At 44.1% G+C, this 25,831-nt stretch overlaps 1 protein-coding gene and 1 long non-coding RNA gene across 2 annotated transcripts in view; one reads left to right on the top strand and one right to left on the bottom strand.

The window, feature by feature from the left end:
• LOC310757463 overlaps window positions 1-25,831 on the bottom strand; it is a 253,294-nt gene that overhangs the window by 62,411 nt on the left and 165,052 nt on the right. The window lies entirely within an intron of this gene.
• Window positions 1,599-21,070, top strand: LOC310757198 (uncharacterized protein). Its single transcript, XM_083602446.1, has 3 exons — window positions 1,599-1,656; window positions 10,683-10,894; window positions 19,644-21,070. The coding sequence occupies exons 2-3, from the start codon at window positions 10,762-10,764 to the stop codon at window positions 20,708-20,710; spliced, it is 1,200 nt and encodes a 399-aa protein (XP_083458572.1). The 5' UTR covers window positions 1,599-1,656; window positions 10,683-10,761; the 3' UTR covers window positions 20,711-21,070.

Genomic DNA, 25,831 nt, shown 5'->3' with positions numbered 1-25,831 from the left:
GGAGTACATTCAGTGGCGTAGCGTGGGTTGTCAGCACCCGGGGCAAGGCAAGTAATTTGTGCCCCCTAAACCCGTGGATTTGCGCCCCCTAACCCGTGGATTTGCGCCCCCTAACCCTAACCCCCAGATGTTGCGCCCAGTGCGGCCAGCCCCCCCTGCACCCCCCACGCTACGCCACTGAGTACATTGTCAGGAGCAGGGGTAGGCAAACTAACGCCCGAGGGCTGGATGCGGCCCAAACGCCTTCTAAATACGGCCGGCGGACGGTCCAGGAATCAGCCTGGTTTTTCCATGAGTAGAATACAGTGGTACCTTGGGTTAAGTACTTAATTCGTTCCGGAGTTCCGTTCTTAACCTGAAACTGTTCTTAACCTGAAGCACCACTTTCGCTAATGGGGCCTCCTGCTGCTGCCACATCACCGGAGCACAATTTCTGTTCTCATCCTCAAGCAAAGTTCTTAACCTGAGGTACTATTTTTGGGTTAGCGCAGTCTGTAACCAGAAGCATTTGTAACCTGAAGCGTATGTAACCCAAGGTACCACGGTATGTCCTTTTATTTAAAATGCATCTCTGGGTTATTTGTGGGGCATAGGAATTCGTTCATTTTTTTCTCTCTTCAAAATATAGTCTGGCCCAACACATGGTCTGAGGGACAGTGGACCGGCCCATGGCTGAAAAAGGTTGCTGACCCCTTGTCTATAGCTCTCCTTCTGGAGCCAGAGAGGATAGTCACTTTCCAGGGCACCATTTAAGATGTAGAGGTTTAGCCTGAAGGCTGTTTGAGCCAAGCAGATGCCTCCAAAGTTTGATTTCTGATCTTTGGAACAACGGGTGAGGAGGAATCCACTGGCTTCACGGTTGGGAGGAGACCATTTGTGCTGTGCATAAAGGGCATGATGATTAGGGCCCAATCTGGCATTGAGATCCCCTCCTAAAACTCCAGATGCCTTTGGGTTAAGCAAAATAAGGTCAGTGGTATAAATTTCCCTTTCAACCCACAAGTTTCAGATCTGAGATTTCTGCCTCATTGGGGTCACATCAGCGTTAATTACGAACAGGGCCTGGTGGCTGAATTGTATCAACACTGCCCTGGCTTATGACTTGAATGAGGGGAGAGGGCTTGAAATGGCATGTAGGGTAGTGGAGACTAAGACCCCCAGGCCCCCTTTCGCTCTTCCACGCTTTACCTCTAGATCCTCCCCAGTTGAGAATGAATGAAATCCGTTGAGTAACGGCTCATCCGCTGTCCATGTTTCCAGGATCATTATGACGCAATGGTGGGAGAGAAAGTCTTTAAAACAAGGATCTCTGCTGGATGCAGACCACCCGGGGCATTCCAGGATAAAAGCTAGGTCACTTGATTGTCACACAGTTGCATTGTGGGTAATTTTTGCAGGAGCAAGAGCTTCGCATTGGGTTGAGATGGTTGTAACTGCGTCTCCTTCTGTGATGAGGGAGAAGGTGCTGTACCATCATGTTCCTGCTCCTCTGTTCTAGCGAGGAGACTGGGAGAATCAGTGCAGTGTGGTCAGCAAAATGTGAATTCCAGGCAAGCAGGGCTGCCATCTCTTCAGCAGGGGGAGACTTCCTTTCACTTGTCCGAGGAGAGGAGAGGGGAACTGTTTCTCCTGCGAATCGAGTTCCCTCAGGGCCAGGTGGGACTTCTGAGATGGGGAAGCACATGGGGCTCTATTTCCAGGTTGGGCTTCTTCAAGTGCTTGTCAGAGGTTCCTTTTGCTTGCAGGGCAGATTCTTTGGGGAATCAGCCCAACTTGGGGTTGTAAAGATTCCTTGTATAATTCTGGTATACAGGAATATTCAGAAGAGTCACTCTCTGCATCACTTCCACTATTATTAGTAAAGAACTAGGGTGATCCTGCTGGGAGTACAAGATTCCCGATGGCTTCGCTCACAGGGGTCATAGGAACGTGCAAGCCCACTCACTGCAACAAGGTGTTGATCCAGCGAGTGAGAAGTACATTTTTGCTAATTTAACCGGGGTGTCAAATACCACCTATACATCATATTCATGTAGTTCTCCTCCATTAAGGTACATGCAGAAAAATTCAAAACTATAATAATAAAAATAATTTATTATTTATACCCTGCCCACCTGGCTGGGTTTCCCCATCCACTCTTTGTGGCTTCCAACAGAATATTAAATTACAGTAATCTATTAAACATTAAAAGCTTCCCTAAACAGGGCTGCCTTCAGATGTCTTCTAAAAGTCTGGTAGTTGTTTCTCTCTTTGACATCTGGTGGGAGAGCATTCCACAGAGCAGGTGCCACTACCGAGAAGGCCCTCTGCCTGGTTCCCTGTAACTTGGCTTCTGACAGGGAAGGAACCGCCAGAAGGCCCTCGACACTGGACCTCAGTGTCCGGGCAGAATGATGGGGGTGGAGACGCTCCTTCAGGTATACTGGCCCGAGGCCGTTTAGGGCATTAAAGGTCAGCACCAACACTATGAATTGTGTTCGGAAACGTACTGGGAGCCAGTGGAGGTCTTTCAAGACCGGTGTTATGTGGTCTCGGCGGCCTAACTTCCAAATCTAACTTCCAAAGCCTTTCCCAGTCCATCATTAATATATTATGTCCCATATCCTTCGCCCATTTTATCATAACGCATTTGACCTGGTCCTCTTTAGTGTCCTATTCCAAAAGGTGTTCGTTCATTTTTGACAGCAGTTTTGTTCTACCTTCTACTAATTCTCTCTGAAATCTTGACACTTGATAACTAAATCCTTTCTTTTCATGATTTTTAAAAGTTTCATTTAGTTGTAAATATTCTTTTTTTAAAAAATAAATGTTTATTGAAGTTTTACCAATCAAAAAGTTCATCATTTCATATAAATCAATCCATTAGATAATGCCCACAGAAAAAACAAAAAACAAAAATATATAACAAAGAAAAAGAAGAGAAAATAGAAAAATCCACTTTTTAAATTTACAAAGTTCCATGTCCCTCTGTCCTGACCTCCTCACATCTCTCTTTTTTGTGTTCCTCTTTATTCCAATCAAATTCAGCAAGTTCAAACCCTTGTTCAAACCATACTTAAAATTATATTTTTCCAGTTATTATGTCCCAAATTTCCCTTATCTTAGCCCATTCCTCATCTTACATGCTATGACATAATATTATTCTGTTCGTAGCCCCCTTCTCCTTTTTAAAATTCTTCTTTTCATTAACTTTTAACCAAATCCCACATGCCCTGTTACCTTCACTTCCCACATCATGTTAACACTCAGACATTTTGCAATGTTTTTGTAAATAGTCCTTAAACTTTTTCCAGTCCTGTTCCATCAGTTCTTCTCCCTGGTCACGGATTCTGCCAGTCATTTCTGCCATCTCCATGTAGTCAATCACTTGCATCTGCCACTCTTCCACGGTGGGTAGATCTTGTGTCTTCCAATACTTGGCGAGAAGTATTCTTGCTGCAGTTGTTACATACATAAAAAATGTTCTGTCTTTCTTTGGCACCCATTGGCCAACTATGCCCAAAAGGAAGGCCTCTGGTTTCTTAGGAAAGGTAAATTTAAATACCTTCTTCAGTTCATTATATATCATTTCCCAGTAAGCCTTAACCCTTGGGCATGTCCACCAAAGGTGAAAGAATGTTCCCTCAGCTTCTTTACATTTCCAGCACTTGTTGTCAGGCAGGTGATAAATTTTTGCAAGCTTAACTGGGGTCATGTACCACCTGTAAATCATTTTCATAATATTCTCCTTTAAGGCAATACATGCCGTAAACTTCATACCGGTGGTCCACAACTGCTCCCAGTCAGCAAACATAATGTTATGACCTATGTCCTGCGCCCATTTAATCATCGCTGATTTTACCGTTTCATCCTGTGTATTCCATTTTAAAAGCAAGTTATACATCTTTGACAAAATCTTAGTTTTTGGTTCTAACAGTTCTGTTTCCAATTTTGATTTCTCCACCTGGAAGCCAATTTTTTTGTCCAAATTGTAGGCCTCTCTTATTTGATAATAATGAAGCCAATCTCGCACTTTCTCTTTTAATTTCTCAAAACTCTGCAGTTTCAAACTGTCACCTTCTTGCTCCAAAATTTCCCAATATTTTGGCCATTTGGCCTCCATATTGAGCTTTTTCTGGGACTTAGCTTCCATAGGTGACAGCCACCTTGGGGTTATTTTCCAGCAAATCTTTATATCTTGTCCAGACATTAAACAGAGCTTTCCTGACAATATGGTTTTTAAATGCCTTATGTGCTTTAACCTTGTCATACCACAAATATGCATGCCACCCAAAAACATTATTGAAACCTTCTAAATCCAGAATGTCCGTGTTCTCAAGAAGCAGCCAGTCTTTTAACCAGCAAAATGCTGCTGATTCATAGTACAATTTAAGGTCTGGCAGGGCAAACCCCCCTCTTTCCTTTGAATCCGTTAATATCTTAAATTTTATTCTGGGCTTCTTGCCCTGCCAGACAAATTTAGATATATCTTTCTGCCACTTCTTGAAACAGTCCATTTTATCCATTATTTGTAATGCTTGAAACAAAAACAACATTCTTGGCAATACATTCATTTTTATAACTGCAATTCGACCTAACAAGGAAAGCTTCAAGTTTGACCATATCTCTAGATCTTTTTTCACTTCTGTCCAAGTTTTTTCATAATTGTCTTTAAATAAATTCACATTCTTAGCTGTCATATTCACACCCAAATATTTCACTTTTTTAACCACAGTCAACCCCGTCTCATTCTGAAACCTTTCTTTTTCTATCTGTGTTAAATTTTTCTCCAATACCTTAGTCTTTAACTTATTCAATTTAAATCCTGCCAATTGACCAAACTCTTGGATTATTTCCAAAACTCTTTTCGTGCTAGCTTCTGGCTCCTGTAATGTAAGTACCAGGTCATCTGCAAATGCTCTCAATTTGTATTGTTTGACTCCGACCTGAATCCCTTTAACCAACTGGTCCCTCCTGATCATATTAAGCAAAACCTCAAGGACCGATATAAAAAGTAATGGGGAGATAGGGCACCCCTGTCGTGTCCCTTTTTCGATCTTAAACTCTTCTGTTACAACATTATTTACAATTAATTTTGCTTTCTGTTCAGAATATATTGCACCTATACCATTTTCAAACCCTTGGCCTACCCCCATCCCCCGCCCTTTTCCCTTTCATGATCTCGTTACAGACTTCCTTCAAAGGTTGTATAAGCCCTTCCTTCAAAACTTTGTAATATTTGGAAGTCAGTCCATCTGGTCCAGGTGATTTGCCCAACGTCATGTTTTGAATGGCATCTTCTATTTCCTGTATTGATATCTCCTGATTCAAAATTGTCTTACTTTCCTGCGAAATCTTTTTCAGCCCATTTTTCTCGAGGAATTGTTGTATATCTGTTTCATTCTGCGGCCCTTGTGTATACAATTGTCTAAAGTAGTTCTGAAAACAATTCCTAATTTCCACTGGGTTACATATGTTCTTTCCTTCCACTTCTAAGTTTGTTACCGTGTTGAGTTTTTGTCTCTTCTTTATTTGCCAAGCCAATAACTTGCCACATTTGTCTGCAGATTCAAAAGACTTCTGTCTCATTTGTTTAATTTTCCATTCTATTTCTTGATTCATCAGTTCCATATATTGTGTTTGGTACAATTTAATTTCTCTTAGAATCTCTTGCGATTTTGGCTTCAATCTTAATTTCCTTTCCCCTTCTTTTATCTTTTCCAAGATTTTCTCTTTCCTCTCATTTTGCTTTCTTCTCTTTAATGTATTTTGTTGTATCAAAAACCCTCTCATCACGGCTTTACTTGCGTCCCATACTATTCTTTTTTCTACTTTAGTCCTTAGATTAATTTCAAAATAATCTTTCAGAGTTTTTTGGGCCTTTTTACAGATCTCCTCGTCTCTAAATAAGGTGTCATTCATTCTCCATCTGAAGGAACCAGTTGTTGTTTGCTTCATCACCATCTTTACTGCGTTATGGTCGGAGAGAGTTTTTGGGCAGATTTCCACTTTCTTTATATTCGACGCCATACCGCTAGTCACCCAAATTTGGTCGATCCTAGTCCATGTCATTTTGGCTTCAGAAAAGAAGGTTCCCTCTCTCTCTAATGGGTGTTTTGTTCTCCAAATGTCAATCAAATCCATATTGTCAGTCATTTCAAAAAAGGTTTTTGGTAGTCTTCCATCTTTTGTGACTACCTGTCTTTGTGCTTTGTCCATATTTGTTGAAACTACGGGACGGTAGTTCTTTAGTTGTGTCTTTTCAGCTTCTGTCTTGGGTATCAATGTGATGTATGCTTCTTTCCACAATTCAGGCGCCTTCTTCCCTTCCATAATCTCATTGCAAACCTCCTTTAATGGTTGAATTAAAAATTCTTTCAAAGTCCTATAATATTTGGAGGTTAATCCGTCCGGTCCTGGAGATTTGCCCAATTGTATATTCTGAATGGCACCTTCAGTTTCTTGTTCTGCAATTTGATGATTCAATATTATTTTATTTTCTTGAGATATTTTTTGTAATCCATTGGTTCTTAAGAATTGGTCTATATCAGAATCTTTCTGCGGCCCTTGCGTATAAAGTTGTTTAAAATATCTCTGGAAACACCTTCTAATCTCCACTGGGTTCTGTATATTTTTCCCGTCAATCTCAAGATTTGTAATCGTATTTAACTTCTGTCTTTTTTTCAACTGCCACGCCAATAGTTTTCCACATTTATTAGCTGACTCAAAAGTCTTTTGTCTCATTAGCTTAATTTTCCATTCTACTTCCTCATTAATCAATTTCATATATTGTACCTGATGTAGCTTAATTTCTCTTAATATCTCTTTTGAGTTTGGTTTAGCTCTTAGCTTCTTCTCTCCTTCTTTTATTTTCTCCAAAATTTTCCCTTTTTTCTCATTTTGAGATCTCTTTTTTATTGCATTCTGTTGAATCAGGAACCCTCTCATAACCGCTTTGCTTGCATCCCAGATTGTTCTTTTTTCGACCGTAGTTTTCAAATTTACTTCGAAATAGTCTCTCAAGGTCTTTTGGGCCTTCCTTACAATATCTTGATTTCTTAATAAGGTGTCATTCATCCTCCATCTGAAGGAACCGATGGGTGTTAGTTTCATTTCCATCTTTACAGCATTATGGGCGGAGCAGGTTTTTGGGCAGATTTCCACCTTTTTTATCTTAGGTGCCAGTCCTCTAGTTATCCAAATTTGGTCAGTTCTAGTCCATGTCATTTTGGCTTCAGAAAAGAACGTTCCTTCTCTACCTAGGGGGTTTTTGGTCCTCCAGATGTCAATCAAGTCCATATTGTCAGTCAATTCAAAAAAAGTTTTTGGTAGTCTGCCCTCTTTCGTTACAATCTGTCTTTGTGCTTTGTCCATGTTCGTAGAGACCACACCATTCATGTCTCCCATCATAATGATATTATTGTAGTCCAAAAAGTCCATCAATATCTCATGCAGCTTCTTGTAAAACTCCGATTTCCCCTCATTTGGTGCATAAATCCCTAAAATCAAAAATTTTTCTCCTTGAGATTGAATTTCTATTGCCAAAATTCTTCCCTGTTCATCTTTAAAAAGAAATTTTGGTGATAGGCTCTCTTTTGCATAGATAACCACTCCTCTCTTCTTCACCTTATCTGATGAAATAAATTCTTGACCTAATTTTTTATTTATTAACACTTTCCTGTGAAGCCTAATCTCATGTGTTTCCTGCAAACAAATTATGTCCAATTGTTCCTTTTTTAATAAATGAAAAATTTTCCTCCTCTTTTCCGGGAAATTCAGACCGTGAATATTCCAACTTAATAGTTGCAGAGACATGTTGGGGTGGCTCTATTTTCCTCCTGTTGCACCCAAAAGTGGCGTCTCCTTCTCAGGATCCTTCAAACCCCCAGGTGTAGGTATCAAACTTAATAGTCCAGGTCCCAATTCAGTTGACTCTTCTTCAATCCCTTTCTGAAGGTCTTCTCCGTAGTCCTTCAAGAATTTTTCCTTGTCTTCCACAGATTTGATTTTCACTTTTTTCCCTCTAAAGGTAAAGGATATCCCCTGGGGGAATTCCCATCTGAAGATAATCTTGTTGCTCCTCAATAGTGTCACCAGATCTCCGTAGTTCGCTCTAAGCTCAAGCAAATGTTTCGGGATGTCCTTATAAATTTCCACCCTTGTATCTTTGATCTCTAGAGGCGTCTTGAAGTGCGCACTCAGAATCTTATCTCTTTCTTCCTTCGTTCTTAGGGAGATCAGACAGTCTCTCGACTTAATCTTCCTCCCTCCCTTTCCCAGTCTGAATGCACTTACAATTTTAAAGTCCTTTTCTTCTTCCAGAGACCAAAATTCTGTAAATTCTTTTGTAAGGTAGACAATTAAATCTTCCCTCTCAAGTTCTGGAACTGATCTGATTCTCAGATTATTTTCTTTATTTTTTAACTCAATCATAGACAGAAGTGCCTGATGTTCCCCTATCTGTTTACGCATAGGTTTAATTTCTCCTTGAACTTCCTCAACTTTCTGCTTTGCCTCCTCAGCTATTTTACGATTTGCAGTGGTGTCTTCCACAAGCTTTCCAATAGTTTGCGCATTTAAATTCACTTGCTGGGTCAAATTGTTAATACTGGCAGTATTTTGGTCTATCTTGGCTGACTGGTCAGTCACTTGTTTGCTTAGACCCTCCAATTTTTCAAAAATTTTATTTAACACTGTAGTAAAGTCCCCTCCTGAGGCCATTCCTTCCGGCCTAGGTTGTTCTAAATCTTCCTCTTGTGCCACAGGAATCGTGGGAACAGATGATCTGCGTAGCTGAGAAGTTAAAGTGGTCTGCAATGTTTTGGCTTTGGCTGATCTTGTCTTTCCACTCATCCCCCTTCTTATCTATGCGTCAAGGTCAGTCCCACAGTCTGCCTTTCTCATGGAAATCCCCGAATCCACAGATGGAAAATTCCCCCAGTAAGTTGTCAAACCTGGATACTCCACTAGAGGGACACTATGTTCAAAAAATGTTCAGAAATGTTGCAGTTTGTAAAAGTTACAAAGTGCCCTCGACAAGTTAAACAATGGCCAATTGCCAAAAAACCTTCAGACTCCTTTTAGGTCCATTAAATTTCCACAGAGTTGCTCTTTAAAAAGTTAACATGTCCCAAAGAAATGCGAGATACAAAGTGACAGTTCCAAACAGCCTTCTAGTTCCGACACTGACAGCTCAGTAACCAAGGATTCAATTTTATTCCTAAGTCCAAAAGTCCAAGAAACAAGTAGGAAAAAGCTGATTTTCACCTTTTCCACCCCAAAATGAATTGAGGTGAGGTCTTCTGCTTAATGTGGAAGTTTACTTCTTGTTAACTCCCAAATTCCAAAGGCATGGGTTCTTTAAACGTCTTTGCTTTAATCTTTAAACAAAAACCGAGAGACGGACTTCCTGGTTGCGTCTCCCACTTGTATGCCAAATTGATTAATTTTTAATCCTGATTCAATCACCTACTCACGGGTAGTAGTTTTCTTTCAGCCGAATGGTCCCCAGGAAAAGGGTCAGCGCTCACCGACAGCAGCTTAGCGGCTTCACTCCGCAAAAAGAGCGATCGACTCACAGCACCGCACCAGCCCCGACACGTTCCGGAGCTCCTTGCGGGGTCCCTTCACGTAATCGGGGGGCGCTAAAGGTGCCCGCCGAGTCCCACGACCACAGGCTATCACCACCTGTGGGTTTTTCAGCGAGGGTCTCCGCTTCGCTGTAGCGGACGACCCGTTTCTGCGGAGTTTCCCCTTCACAGATGAAAGGGGACCGCCATTGCCGTTCGCGCCGCCCCCGGAAGAGTTGTAAATATTCTAACCAGTCTATTCCATTTTCTCTTACTTCTTCAAAGTCCTTTAATTTTAATTGGTTGTCAGTTTCTGTTAACAGCTCTTTATGACTATGAAAACTTTTATGAACTTTTGCCTTATGATACCATTGTCTATGCTTATCTAGCATGCCTGGCGTTACAGTCTTCAGGCTTGGGGACAAGATGGTGCCTGGTTTTTGCACCAAGTTCTGTCCATAAGCCCCATTTAGTTCAATGGGATCTATTCTCAGGTCTCTACTGTGCAGACCTTGCCGGCCTTACGAAGTGGGGAGAGGAGTAAACAGAGGAAATTGGAACCACTGGAAAGGTTTATAAATGGGGTTTCTGTTGGGAAGGGGCTGCCCCATTTGTGGATTTGATATCCACAAATAAAGGGGCGCTGCGCAGCTCTCCCTCTCTGCTGAAGCCAGGAGAGTCTTGCTCTCCTGGCTTCAGCGAAAGGAACCCGAAGCCTTCGGAGCACAGAGCGAGTTTCCGCTGCGCTCCAAAGGCTTCAGGCGGCTATCTCCGACCCTCTCAGTCTCCAGGCTTCAGCGAAAGCAACGCGAAGCCTCCTGAGCTGAGCTCCATTTCTGCTTTTCCAGGGGCAGGAGAATCCAGTAAGAGCCAGTGTGGAGTAGTGGTTAAGAGCGGTAGACTCGTAATCTGGTGAACCGGGTTCGCGTCTCCGCTCCTCCACATGCAGCTGCTGGGTGACCTTGGGCTAGTCACACTTCTCTGAAGTATCTCAGCCCCAGTCACCTCACAGAGTGTTTGTTGTGGGGGAGGAAGGCAAGGAGAATGTTAGCCACTTTGAGACTCCTTCGGGTAGTGATAAAGCGGGATATCAAATCCAAACTCTTCTTTTTCTCTCCTTCTTCTTCCCTGCAGGGCCTCTGAGGCTCCATTTGCTTCTTCCTCTCTCCCAGGACCCTGCAGCTTGTTTTGGCTCCTTGATTCTTCAGGAAGGATGAAAGAGATGGATCCTGCAAAGCTAGTGAGGATGGAAGGGGGAAGATGGACAGTTGACCTGGTCAGGCTGTCTCCTACATCCCTCCTCACAGCCTCTGAGCGTTCCTCTCTAGGCCTCTCAGAGAGATCTGGTGAGTTCCAGGGGAGGGGAGATGGGGACATGGAGGGATGGAGCCAGAGAGGTTTTGGGGCTTGCTCAGCCTGGGGGTGGGGGGAGGCAGGCAGGCGGGTGGAGATTGAGAAGGTGAGCACCTTTCTGGGCTCCACCACCTGCCTGCCTGCCTGCCTGCCTGCGCCTTTGTTATCTGCCTTTGTTATTTGGGACTTTGTTTGAGCTAGGAATACATCACAGCTCCCCGGCCACCACAATGTATTGGCAGCTCAAAATGTCTCATACCGGTGCCGTGACCTGAATGCCCTACCAGTGTCAAAAAACTTACTGCTCCATCACACAGCAGTAGAAGCAATGAACTCTGCATAAGGAAGTCAAGGAGGAGAATCGTGGGATCATGGACCCTCTCGGTAAAGCTCCCCGTTGGATCATAAGATCAGTTTTGAAATTCCATACATACCTCTATGTGCTGAACCTCCAGTATTTTGATGGAGACCAGCAGCATCTGCGATTCTAACATCCCCACCATGAACCCTGAATAGAAGGAGATCAACTGTGAATGTTCTTTGTCTAGTCATGCCTTTTTAAACAATGACCAGGTTTGTCTGAACTGCCCAGTAACTTCAATGTGTTCCTCTGCTAATTCAGAGTGTTAAATTTGGATATGAAAACATCAATTCCCCCCCCCCCCAAGAGATCTTAGAATATACCGTATTTTTCGCTCTATAGGACGCACCCGACCATAGGACGCACCTTGTTTTAGAGGGGGAGAACAAGAAAAAAAAATCTCCCCCTCTCTGCTCAGCGCCCCTTCAGCGAAGCGGCAGGAGAAACGGAGCCCCTTCCATTTCTCCTCCTGCTTGGCTGAAGGGGTGCTGCGCAGCTCTCCCTCTCTGCTGAAGCCAGGAGAGTCTTGCTCTCCTGGCTTCAGCGAAAGGAACCCGAAGCCTTCGGAGCACAGAGCGAGTTTCCGCTGCGCTCCAAAGGCTTCAGGCGGCTATCTCCGACCCTCTCAGTCTCCAGGCTTCAGCGAAAGCAACGCGAAGCCTCCTGAGCGCGGAGGGAGCGCTCAGGCTTCGAAGGCTTCGTGTTGCTATCGCTGAAGCCAAGGAGCCTGCATTCGCTCCATAGGACGCACATACATTTCCCTTTCATTTTTGGAGGGGGAAAAGTGCGTCCTATAGAGCGAAAAATACGGTAGCTCCCTTTCTGGTCTTCAGACATAGAATATTCTGCCAGCTTTAACTTTTCAATGATAGATAAAATTCTGTCACATGACTCTGGCAATCTTTCTTTTCTTCATGTTTTAGACAAAAACAAGGTTCTTATTAAATTGTGATGACAACTTCTAAATTCATAAACTTTCTTTAAATTGTGAAGAATTTCTCTGGCAGTAAGACATCTGCCTAAATACATTGTATCACTTCAAATCTGTATTACACTATTCTCATTCTACTATTCCACTGTGTAAAATTTCCTCTATGCATCCTAAAAATTTCTTTCTATTTTTCAGTCTGCCTTTAAAAATTGTTTCTGAGAGAATAATTAAGAGTATACTGGCAAAGTGGTCAAAATGTTAATGTCAGTTTCTGAGGTAAAATGTGTCACTCTGCACCTGTCTTTCTGGATTATTCGTGGTTTTCTGGATTTTGTGGGACCCAAACCCATTTTCTGTGGTATTTATGTTGGGATACTGCCAGGGAGATAAAGTCCATCTGAGCCCCCAAGCTCGGTGCCGGACGATCCATCGACCTCCCTTAGTCACGCAGTATCTAGCAAGCCTCAAGAAAAGATAGCCACATTCTTGGACTTGTGCACACTCTATCAGCAGAATTCACGCAGCATGAAGTTGCACAGCATGAGAGCAGAAACTTGCATATTTACAGTTTTATTCAGCGTTGGTCAGAACAAAGAAGGCATGACCGTCTGCTCCGACTGCTCAGGCAAAACAGCCAAAACGAAAGGAACTTACAACATAAACATCCTGTGAGACAGGAACTTACGCAGGCTGTTATACAAACATCCTGCTCCCTTTTAAGGTGGAACGGAAATATCCTAACATCCTCCCCCTTTCCGTGTAACCTGTAGTACCTGTGGTTCAACCCAATTGCAACCTTTGTGCGTAAACCTTCAGTTGTTCTCTGTTAACAACCTTAGACAACAGATCAGCAGGAATTTCATTTCCTGGCATGTAGGACACTTGAATGAGTCCTTTCTGAATACACTCTCTTGCACGATGTAGCTTAATCTGCAAGTACTTGGTTCTTTGCTTGCAACTCTCCGAGTTCAGCAAAGCCAAACAAGATCTATTGTCTTGATACACTTGTATAGGACATTTCACAGAAACCCCAATGTCCTTAAACAGTTGCATCAACCATTCACAATCCATGAGTGAAAATGACAGAGCATTGAGTTCTGCTTCACAGGAACTTAGGCTAACTGTTGTCTGCTTTTTGCACAACCAGTCAAACAGGCAGTGGTTGTACATGTAGCATACTCCAGAAGTGCTTGTACCATCCGTGGTGTCACTTCCAAAACTTGCATCTGCAAAGATTTCAAGACCTCCAGTCTTCTGACTGGTGAACCTCAGCCTGTAGTGCATAGTCCCTTTCAAATAGCGGGCTATGCGCTTCAGAGCTTTCCAATCCTGAACAGTAGGATTGTTAGCATGTCTGCTAAGCAGGTTAGTGCTTACAGCAATGTCAGGTCTTGAACATCTAGCAATGAAATTCAACTTGCCTAGAATGCATCTGTACAGCGTTGTGTCAGAAAACGCTTCAGCAGTACTATCTACCTGGTAACCTGTCACCATCGGTGTGTCTGCTGGGTTTGCATCAACCAAATTCAACCTGGTTAATACATCAGCAATTTTCTGTGTTTGGTGTACCAGAAAATTACCTGCTTGGTCCCTCTCCACCTGCAGAGAAAGATAGTTGGATACCTCACCAAGATCCTTCATGTCAAAGTGCTCCTTCAGCTGAGCTAGGGTGCTTTGGTAAAAAGCCTGATTCTTCCAAAACATCAGAAGATCATCAACAAAACATAAACAATACAGTTTGTTTTGCCCCTCCTCCTTGACAAACACACATGGATCAGCTTTGCCCTGGTGAAAACCTAGAGAAAGCAACGTTTCAGTGAGTTTTGTGTTCCAACACCTGGCACTCTGCTTGAGACCATATAAGGATTTCCGCAGTTTACAGACCATTCCCTTCTGTATCTGCATTCCATCAGGTGGAAGCATGTACAGCTGCTCGTTCAAAATCCCGTACAAAAAAGCTGTATTAATGTCATGATGGGAAACATGCAGTTTCTCCTCCGCAGCGATCTTGAGCATCAGCCGAATGCTCTCATATTTGACCGTGGGTGAGTAGGTCTCGTGGTAATCCTGCCCTGGTACCTGTGAAAAACCTCTGGCAACCAATCTGGCTTTGTGTCTGACAACCTTGCCATTCTGGTCTGTCTTGGCCTTGAAGACCCATTTGCTGCCAACCAGTCTCATTCCTGGGACTACCGGTACCAGCTCCCAAGTTTGGTTCCTGTTCAAGGAATCAACTTCAGCCTTCATGGCTTTAAGCCAAGGCTCAGCATCTTTAGAGGTTAACTCCTGGACCTCTTTGAAGCTTGAAGGTTCCCACACCTTCTCTGAGCTACTAAGAACAGCAGTTGCCATCTTAGCAAACTCATCAGCAAATCTCTTTGGAGGTTTGCCTTTGGTCGCCCTTTCAGACCTGCGAACCAGACGCAAGTCTTCTGGACTCATCTCCTCCTTCTTAGGAGAAAAATGACCAATGGTGAACAGTGGTTCTTCCAGTTCATTGTCAGACTCATCAGACGGTCTGACTGAGGCCTTTGCGCTCTTGTAGTCTGCTGTGTCATCACTGTCACTGACAGCAGCAGCAGCGCCGCCCACTGAACTGGAATCCGAACTCTGATCATCATCATCATCATCATCATCCTCAGTTTCCTCAGCTTTCTCAGCATGATCTGCTTTCTTCACATCACCTTCATCCTCCTCTGGGTAACTCTGGAAAATTCCCACATTTTCCCCCCACTTAGGATTGTACTCAACACTCCTTGTGAACTTTATGGATTTAGAATTAGTCATCCATACCCTGTATGCACCTTTTTCGTACCCCATGAACAAACCATGTGCCCCACGCTTCCCAAGCTTGTTGCTTTGTGGGGTGTGTACCCACATGTCAGAACCAAAGATTCTCATGTGTTTGACATTAGGTTGCTTACCAAACATTTTCTCATAGGGAGTGCAGCCAATAGGTGATGACAGTCTCCTGTTAAAAGTATAAACAAAATTTGCCAAAGCCTCCCCCCAAAACTTCTCAGGGAGATTGGCATCATGCAACAAGGTTTTTATCCCTTGCAGCAACGTTTGATTTGCTCTCTCCGCAAGCCCATTCATCCATGGCGACCTAGGCGTTGACTAATCATGCTGGATTCCCTTCTCAGTCAGGAAAGCTTCAAACTGCTGAGAAGTGAATTCCCCGCCTCGATCAGTAAACAGACAACCAATACGTTTACTGTGAGCATTCTCCAACCAAGCACAGAATGCCTTGAACTTAGGAAATGCTTGCAATTTCTGCTCGAGCATAAACACATGAATGTACCTGGAAAAAGAATCAATTAGAACCATGAAGTACCTTGCTCTACCCAAAGAGGGCGCTAGAGGACCTACCAGGTCTGCATGCACTAGCTGGTAGGGTTTGGAAGCCTGCCTGCTAGACTCCTTGCCTTTTGGAGCAACCTTCACTTTGTTCTCTGCACAAGATACACATTTCATGTGAAACTTACAAGGTTTGATGTCCAAACCTTCAACCAACTCAGGCATCTTGGCTAGCGCTTGCCAAGAGAGGTGACAAAATCTGCGATGTGCATCGTGAATGCATCCTGCATGAAGAACCTTGTTAGTTTGTGCAACACAACAAGAATCAGCATTAGACACAGCAACATCATCATAAGTTAGACTGAACAAACCATCCATCAACTTTGCATGCAAAATGTCCTCTTTGCCTTTTCTGATGACACAGACAGTCCTCTTGAAGGAAACCTCAAAACCACGCCCAGTCAGCTGTGGTACACTAATCAAATTGTCCGCAGCTCCTGGAACAAAAAGTACATCTTTAATGGTAGTATGCAGACTTTCAAGTTTCACAGTCCCAACTCCTGTAGCTTGCAAAGTCCTTCCATCAGCCAGCTGGACCTCTCCATCTTGAGGTGTGAAGGAGATAAACAGATGGCGGTCTTTGGTGAGATGGTGCGAGCACCCAGAGTCAATAACAAACCTGGCCTTCCCCTTCGAAGCAGATTTGCTGGCAAACAAAACCTTGTTTTCCACCAGCGTGGGCTTTTGCAGCTTGCCTTTAGCCTTTGGTGAAGCTGTGCCAGCAAACATAGCCTTGTTTTCCACTGGCGAGGGCTTTTGCAACTTGCCCCCCTGCTCCTGGCCATCAGACGTGCCTTTAGCCTTTGGTGGAGCTGTGCCAGCAAACATAGCCTTGTTTTCCACTGGCGTGGGCTTTTGCAACTTGCCCCCCCCCGCTCCTGGCCACCTGCAAGCATCTTGCTCTGTTTACATCTGGTCTTCCGGCCTCTGCAAAGGCTCTGACCTTGGTTCTCACGAGAAACAGAGCTCTCAGCTGCCGACTCCTTGGCTCCCCCTGGAGGCTGGAATGCTGCCTGGGATGACGTTATAGTCTGCTCCCCCTGCAGCTTGCAACCGGTGCCCTCAGCATCCCTGCATTCACTAGCATTCTGGGAAACAGCCAGGACCTCCGATGCATTCAAACACTGGGCTGGGATTATTGGCTGGTGGGCCTTTTTCAAAGCATCCCACATGTCACGTGCCGTGAGATTTCCAGCAAGCGTCTTTATTTCCTCCAGAGAGACGGATAAAACTATAATATCCACGGCCTTCAAATTCTGGCCCTGCCATTTCTCTGTCCGAGGAACTGGAGTGGCTTGAGAGACAGTATGCCAGACTCCAAACTGACGCAGCAAACTCTCACACCATTTTGCCCAGGTCTGATAGTTGTGCCTATTTAACTTTGGGCACTCAGTGGCCTCTGAAGCTTGGAAAAACTCCATTCCAGCTTTTTACGTGAGCCGTTATGCCTTGGAAGACGTGTTATCTCGGCAGCCCATTAATCACGATGCCTCTGGCTCGGCTCCCAGGCCAATTAGTTTTGCCGGACATCAAAGACTTCTTCCGCGGCAGAAAAGCCTCTGCTTTCACTTTCCCAGCACATACCTTTCAGCAGTCTGTCGCTGTCTTACTCCTGCAAGTGCCGTGAATCTGGGCCCGAAACCTGTTGTTGGGATACTGCCAGGGAGATAAAGTCCATCTGAGCCCCCAAGCTCGGTGCCGGACGATCCATCGACCTCCCTTAGTCACGCAGTATCTAGCAATTATAGCGACACGAAGCCTCAAGAAAAGATAGCCACATTCTTGGACTTGTGCACACTCTATCAGCAGAATTCACGCAGCATGAAGTTGCACAGCATGAGAGCAGAAACTTGCATATTTACAGTTTTATTCAGCGTTGGTCAGAACAAAGAAGGCATGACCGTCTGCTCCGACTGCTCAGGCAAAACAGCCAAAACGAAAGGAACTTACAACATAAACATCCTGTGAGACAGGAACTTACGCAGGCTGTTATACAAACATCCTGCTCCCTTTTAAGGTGGAACGGAAATATCCTAACAATTTATATGTGTGGAGGTTGTCCCGGGTGGTTTGACCCTTGAAAAACATAGCTTTTTTTTCTTCTAGAAAAGGATCTGTTTAGAGTTTATACAGAACACATTACATTACTTGATATACTAAAACACGTTTACATGTGCTTATATCTAATAGATCTATATCTATTCTTTACTGATTTAGATTATTTCTACATTTATCCCATTTTTTATTCAAGACAATAAGCTCAAAAATACAAAATAATTCAACATCAAATAATGCTGCTACATTAGGTATTAAGAGGGAATTACAAGTGCTTCTATCTATATGAGACTTTACAAACTTTTTCTGAGGCACATAGCAGCATAAAACAGTCAGCAGGTGCTCTCACAGAAAACCTCTCTCTCACTCGACAGTTGAGAACAGACCTAACTGAAAAAACGGCCTTCTGGAGTGACAGTCACCCTTTCCATAGCAACTTGGAGGCAACATTCACACACAGAGTTGTTAGGGAAGTTGAGGTAATTTCTGTCAGGTTTGGGTTTCTGTTTTAGCCTCTGCCCGTTTTTTAAAGAGAAGACCAATGTTAGAGTTGGAGTGGATTTCATGATTGTGGCAACAAAAATCCGTCCTAGAAAAGAGCCAGACTTTCTGAACCTCTGGTTCTCAAAAATACGTCTGTGAATGCTTGTTGACAAAGGCCATGACCTCACATCTTCTGCTCTTCCACTTTCACAAATATTCATTAGAATCATAGAATCATAGAGTTGGAAGAGACCACAAGGGCCATCGAGTCCAACCCCCTGCCAAGCAGGAAACACCATCAGAGCACTCCTGACATATGGTTGTCAAGCCTCTGCTTAAAGACCTCCAAAGAAGGAGACTCCACCACACTCCTTGGCAGCAAATTCCACTGTCGAACAGCTCTTACTGTCAGGAAGTTCTTCCTAATGTTTAGGTGGAATCTTCTTTCCTGCAGTTTGGATCCATTACTCCGTGTCCGCTTCTCTGGAGCAGCAGAAAACAACCTTTCTCCCTCCTCTATGTGACATCCTTTTATATATTTGAACATGGCTATCATATCACCCCTTAACCTCCTCTTCTCCAGGCTAAACATGCCCAGCTCCCTTAGCCGTTCCTCATAAAGCATCGTTTCCAGGCCTTTGACCATTTTGGTTGCCCTCCTCTGGACACGTTCCAGTTTGTCAGTGTCCTTCTTGAACTGTGGCGCCCAGAACTGGACACAGTACTCCAGGTGAGGTCTGACCAGAGCAGAATACAGTGGCACTATTACTTCCCTTGATCTAGATGCTATACTCCTATTGATGCAGCCCAGAATTGCATTGGCTTTTTTAGCTGCCGCGTCACACTGTTGGCTCATGTCAAGTTTGTGGTCAACCAAGACTCCTAGATCCTTTTCACATGTACTGCTCTCAAGCCAGGTGTCACCCATCTTGTATTTGTGCCTCTCATTTTTTTTGCCCAAGTGCAATACTTTACATTTCTCCCTGTTAAAATTCATCTTGTTTGTTTTGGCCCAGTTCTCCAATCTGTCAAGGTCGTTTTGAAGTGTGATCCTGTCCTCTGGGGTGTTAGCCACCCCTCCCAGTTTGGTGTCATCTGCAAATTTGATCAGGATGCCCTTGAGTCCATCATCCAAGTCGTTGATAAAGATGTTGAATAAGACTGGGCCCAAGACAGAACCCTGTGTTACCCCACTAGTCACTCTTCTCCAGGATGAAGAGGAACCATTGATGAGCACCCTTTGGGTTCGGTCAGTCAGCCAGTTACAAATCCACGGAGTGGTAGCAAAGTCAAGACCACATTTTACCAGCTTCTTTACAGGAATTTTATGGGGCACCTTGTCAAATGCCTTGCTGAAATCAAGGTAGGCTACATCCACTGCGTTCCCTTCATCTACCAGGCTTGTAATTCTGTCAAAAAATGAGATCAGGTTAGTCTGACATGACTTATTTTTCAGAAATCCATGCTGACTATTGGTGATAGTCAGCATTGTTCCATGATTGGGGGCTCCATTTCTTCCTGAGGATCTAATTAGTTTCTGTCTTTGTTGTAGGTGTTGATGAATTGGAAAAGAAGAATGGGGGAGACCATGACAAAATCCACACAGTGGAGAAGCCATATCAAAATTGGGAGTATGGAGAGAGCTCCAGTCAGAGTTCCTGTTCCCATCAAAGAACTCACAGTGGGAAGAAAGGCTATCAGTGCTCAGAATGTGGGAAGAGCTTCACTCGGAAGGACAATCTCACTTCGCATCAAAGAATTCATACAGGGGAGAAACCCTATCAGTGCTTGGAATGTGGAAAGAGCTTCAGTCAGAGCGCCCATCTCACATCCCACAAAAGAATTCATACTGGAGAGAAACCCTACCAGTGCTTTGAATGTGGAAAGAGCTTCAGTCAGAGCACCAATCTCACTTCCCACCAAATAATTCATACAGGAGAGAAACCCTATCAGTGCTTTGAATGTGGAAAGAGCTTCAGTCACAGCACCCATCTCATGTCCCATCAAAGAATTCATACAGGGGAGAAACCCTATCAGTGCTTTGAATGTGGAAAGAGCTTCAGTCAGAGCACCCATCTCATTTCCCATCAAATAATTCATACAGGGGAGAAACCCTATCAATGCTTGGAATGTGGAAAGAGTTTTCGTCTGAGTGCGGATCTCACTTCCCATCAAAGAATTCATACAGGGGAGAAACCCTATCACTGCTTGGAATGTGGAAAGCACTTCAGTCATAGGAGCAGTCTCGCTTCCCATCAAAGAATTCATACAGGGGTGAAACCCTATCAGTGCTTTGAATGTGGAAAGAGCTTCAGTCACAGCACCCATCTCATGTCCCATCAAATAATTCATACAGGTGTGAAACCCTATCAGTGCTTGGAATGTGGAAAGAACTTCAGTCACAGGCAGAGTCTCGCTTCCCATCACAGAATTCATACAGGGGAGAAACCCTATCAGTGCATGGAATGTGGAAAGAGCTTCAGTAGGAGCACCCATCTCACTTCCCATGAAAGAATTCATACAGGGGAGAAACCATATCAGTGCTTGGAATGTGGGAAGAGCTTCAGAAAGAGGGCAAGTCTCAACCACCATCAAAGAACTCATACAGTGGTACCTTAGGTTAAGAACTTAATTTGTTCTGGAGGTCCATTCTTAACCTGAAACTGTTCTTAACCTGAAGCACCACTTTAGCTAACGGGGCCTCACGCTGCTGCCTCGCGATTTCTGTTCTCATCCTGAAGCAAAGTTCTTAACCCGTGGTATTATTTCTGGGTTAGCGGAGTGTGTAACCTGAAGCGTCTGTAACCTGAAGTACCACTGTACAGGGCATGAAGCGTAATAGAAATGTGGAAACAGCTTCTCTTCCAAGAGGCGTCTAGCTTCCCTTGAAGAAATTCATGTGTTTGAGCAGGTGGTTGCTGAAGAAGTTCAGGCATGCCTGGAGGATGGGGACCATTTGGATCCCTTCCAATCAGGAATCAGGCCTCATATTGGCACTGAAACTGCCTTGGTTGTGCTGGTCCATGATCTCCGGCAGCAATCTCACTTCTTATCAAAGAATTCATACTGGAGAGAAACCCTATCAGTGCTTTGAATGTGGAAAGAGCTTTTCTCAGAGTGGGGATCTCACTTCCCACAAAAGAATTCATATTAGAGAGAAACCCTATCAGTGCTTGGAATGTGGAAAGAGCTTCAGTCAAAAGTACCACTTTAGCTCATGGGGCCTCCCGCTGCTGCCACGTTGCTGCCTCACGATTTCTTTTCTCACCCTGAAGCAAAGTTCTTTTTTTTTAATGATATTATTAAGAGTTTCAAGATTACAAAAAAGAGAAGAAAAAAAGAAGAAAAAATACATAAAAACCAATACAACAACACAACAACAAAAAAAAGAAAAATACAAATCCCATATTACATATCTTTATCTTTCATTTGCTTGTTTCCTTTACCTCCTCACACCTCCCTTTTTGTGTTCTAGCTTAATTAGTTATTTCAGCAAATTCTTTCCATCTTTCTCAATTTTTATTGAATAATTTATCTTGACAGTCTAACCTAATAATTAACTCAGCAAATCTTTTCCATCTTTCACCATATTCTGTTATTCAATTTGCCTTACTTTATTTAACCTTATCTTACCGTAAAATACCTTAAAACTTAATGCTTATTTATACATAACTCCTTATATCATTTCTACTAAAGCCAGACAGTTTCATTCCAACATTTTCCCTAATATTCATTAATTTTACACTAATTCCCAAAATAAAAAATTTTCTTTATAGACTTTCTTCCAATTTTCATCCAACGTCCCTTCTTCCTGGTCTCGGGTTATGTCAGTCCTTACTGTCCATTCCATCTAGTCCATCAACCTGGTAATCGTATGTCCGAGGCTCTTAAATCTCTTCTATGCCCCTTCTGCAGATCTTCTTCTTCTTGTTTATACTTGCACTTTTCCTTGTCTTTTGTTGGTCTCTTTCTTGATTTCTTTCCTTTCTCATTGAGGAGTAGATCTCTGGGGGATTCCAGCCCATAATTATCTCCATCTCCCCTCATCAGACCAGCCCATTCCCCACAGTCCCACTCCCCACAGTCATCAATGTAATCAAAAAAAATATTTAACAGCATATTTCAAAGTCCCTCCAAAGTTAAGAGCCTCCTCAACTCCAGGCTCCCCCTGGCCCACTCCAAATTCAATCTTCAAAAACAGCGGCTTATGCTCCTGCAGGGCCTCGGATCTCTCCATTTGTATTACTTGAGGTGCAACCGCAACCTCCTCCATTATCATCTGCCCTTGCACTTGCCCAGTCAAACCAGTTTCCTGAGTTGGTCCCTGTATGATTTCTGTGTCAGTATTCCATGTTTGTCCACATTTACTGACTACAACAGTCATCAAATCCATCTTCTCATGCAACTGCTCCAGCAAAGCATTTGTCTTACAAAAAGCAGGCACCAAAACTTCCTCCCAACACATTTTTATTCAAGGTCAAAAGACTGGTCCCACGATCTTAATCTCGTAGCTGTAAAGTCCCCAAGTAGACTGCAGCAACAATTTGACAAGCTCCCTCTAGAGGAGACAATTTCTATTTGTGTCCATCTTTTTAAAGCATGTCCAACAAAATAAAGTTACTTTCAATTTTCAAATATTTTGTTTCTTTAGAATGCAAAAGGCAACATTGGAATCAGTTTGTTTCTCTTTTTTTAGCTATCTGTCAAAATGTTCCATTCACAGTCTGGACGTCTCCAACAATTTCTGTCTCTGACACCCCGTTCCCAGGTTTGAGACGGTGGAAACTTATTTTTCTTTACTCCCTCTCCTGCAGGCTTGAACAGTCAAATTCCCACCCCCCTTTTCTCCTGCTTCCAAGGGGGTTTTAGTGGTTATAAATGAAGGAAATTTTGACCTTTACAAACAACTTTCCAGGCTATTAGCTTACAAGGTTTTTGCTTCAGTCTATTTACAGAAAGCGGAAGGCGGACTTCCTGTTTTGAACCTTCCCGCTTCGGTGCCAAACTAGGGTGTTTCTTGATCCAATTTTCCGTTTCTACTCACGGGTACTTGTTTAGAGTCCAATTGTCCACAGGAAAAAGTCAGCGCTCTCCGGCAATGGCTATGCGGCTTCCCTCCGTAAAAGTAGCAATCAGTTCGCAGCACCGCACCGCTCACCCCACTTCGCTCCGGAGCCCCAAAATGGGGTTCCCCGCGAGTAGGGGAGGCGCTCCTGGTGCCCTGCCGAACCCCACGTTCCCAGGCTTCCTCCACCTGGGATTTCTAGTGGGTCCCCACCTTCGCCGCGGCGGGAAGACCCAGTTTCCACGGAGCCAGTTCCTCCAGTCGGAGGAACTCCGCCATTCGCCGATGGCGCTAACCCGGAAGTCCTCCCTGAAGCAAAGTTCTTAACCCGAGGTATTATTTCTGGGTTAGTGAAGTCTGTAACCTGAAGCGTCTGTAACCTGAGGTACCACTGTACAGGGCATGAAGCGTATTAGAAATGTGGAAACAGCTTCTCTTCCAAGAGGCGTCTAGCTTCCCATGAAGAAATTCATGTGATTGAGCAGGTGGTTGCTGAAGAACTCCAGGCATGCCTGGAGGATGGGGACCATTTGGATCCCTTCCAATCGGGAATCAGGCCTCATATTGGGACTGAAACTGCCTTGGTTGTGCTGGTCGATGATCTCCCGCGGGCTAAGGACAAAGGTGAAAGGTGTTTCCTGGTTCTACTGGAGCTCTCAGTGGCCTTTGATACCATTGACCACAACATCCTTCTGGACTGTCTAGAGGAGCTGGGAGCTGAGGGTTATACAGTGGTTCCACTCCTTCCTCCTGGGCCGTGTTCAGAAAGTGGTGGTGGGGGATGAGTGTTCAGACCCCTGGGCTCTCACTTGTGGGGTGCCTCAGGGTTCCATCCTCTCCCCCATGCTTTTTAATATGTACATGAAGCTGCTGGGAGAGATCATCAGGGGGTTTGGGCTGGGTGTTCATCAGTATGCGGATGATACCCAGCTCTAACTCTCTTTTAAATCGGAACCAGTGAAAGCGGTGAAGGTCCTGTGTGAGTGTCTGGAGGCATTTGGAGGATAGATGGCAGGTAACTGATTGTGGTTGAATCCTGACAAGACAGAAGTGCTGTTCTTGGGTGACAGGGGGCGGGCTGGTGTTGAGAACTCACTTGGGCTACTGCAACACATTCTATGTGGGGCTACCTTTGAAGGTGACCTGGAAACTACAACTAATCCAGAAAGCGGCAGCTAGATTGGTGACTGGGAGTAGCTGCTGAGACCACATAACACTGCTTCTGAAAGACCTACATTGGCTCCCAGTACGTTTCTGGACAGAATTCAAAGTATTGGTGCTCATCTTTAAAGCCCTTAACCGCTTTGGCCCAGTATACCTGAAGGAGTGTCTCCACCCCCATCCTTCTTTCTGCACACTGAGGTCCAACACTCAGGGTCTTCTGCTGGCTCCCTCCCTGCGGGAAGTGAAGTTACAGGGCCTTCTCGTTAGTGGCACCCGCCCTGTGGAATGCCCTCCTACCAGATGTCAAAGAAATAAACAACTGACTTTGAGAAGACATGTCAAGGGAGCCCTGTTTAGGGAAGCTTTTAATATGTGATGAATTATTGTATTTTAATATTTTGCTGGAAGCCACCCAAAGTGATTGGAGAAACCCAGCCAGATGGACAGGGTATAAATAAATTATTGTTATTGTTATTGTTTTAAGGACTTTACCACGCAACATGGGAATCCACATTCATCTGAAGTTCGGAAGCAGTTGGACAATCCCCAGATTCAGGGGATCTCCATTTGTGGCCATCTGGTAAAAAAAGGGGAACTGGGTTTTATCATGAATAGTAGGAACAGTGTATCCATAACTTGCCCAGCATCCAAAGGGAGAGGCGAGTGCTTTGCTGTGGTTCCAGGACAAATCTCAGACAGTTGACCAACTATAGTCCCACAGACACGCACACAAAGAACAAGACAAAATGCTGACCGTGGAGAACGGGAGGAGGTCTTCCAGGAATGCCTCCAGACTCTCAATATTTTGTGGGACTGAATCACATCCCAGAATATTAGACTAGAGACTCAGCTAAATTACTCAAAAAACTGTGTTTTGAATGCATTGTAAACAAGCAACATGGTTATTAAATGCTGTGGCGGCGTGTCATAGGGCATCTGACACCAGTGTTGAGTGCACCTGCTTCCAGGTTCCATCCCACCCTCACCTTTGGGAGAATCCAAAAAGGAAAGAATGAAAAGCCCATGGCAGAGGCACAATTCCGTCTTAACACCGAACCAGCCATACCTGTGGGATTTTGTAGATGTTTGACACAGGTGACATATGTCTAGAAATAACAGCTTCAGCACCTTCAAGAACAGCCAACAGGTTATTCCTCTTCCCACAGCCATAGTTTGGAATGTCTGCGTGCCCAGTAGAGAGCAGGTCTAGCAGGGCATCAGACGTCATCCATGCATTAGAATAATGGTCATAGATGACATAGCCGAGGGTGACATTGGGTAAGAGCCTGGGGTCCTGATTGATTTCACGAATGGCAGCCAGGAAGGACAGGATATTCCAGTATTTCCCATATTTAGAGCTAGAATGAAAAAGTGCCCCCCTCCACTGAATGAAAACAACATTTCTAATTCTTGCTGTATCTAAACTCTCAGCTGTTTCCAGCACAGAAAATAAAACAAGTCCACCCTGAGATGCTTAAATACCTTCCATTAGCGACCTGTAGGAGAGAGCA

Source organism: Podarcis filfolensis (genome assembly GCF_964270895.1).
Source record: "Podarcis filfolensis genome assembly, chromosome: 2".
Classification (NCBI taxonomy): Eukaryota; Metazoa; Chordata; class Lepidosauria; order Squamata; family Lacertidae; genus Podarcis; species Podarcis filfolensis.
Note: the sequence above shows the minus strand (reverse complement) of the source record. Positions and strands in the feature narration are given on the sequence as shown.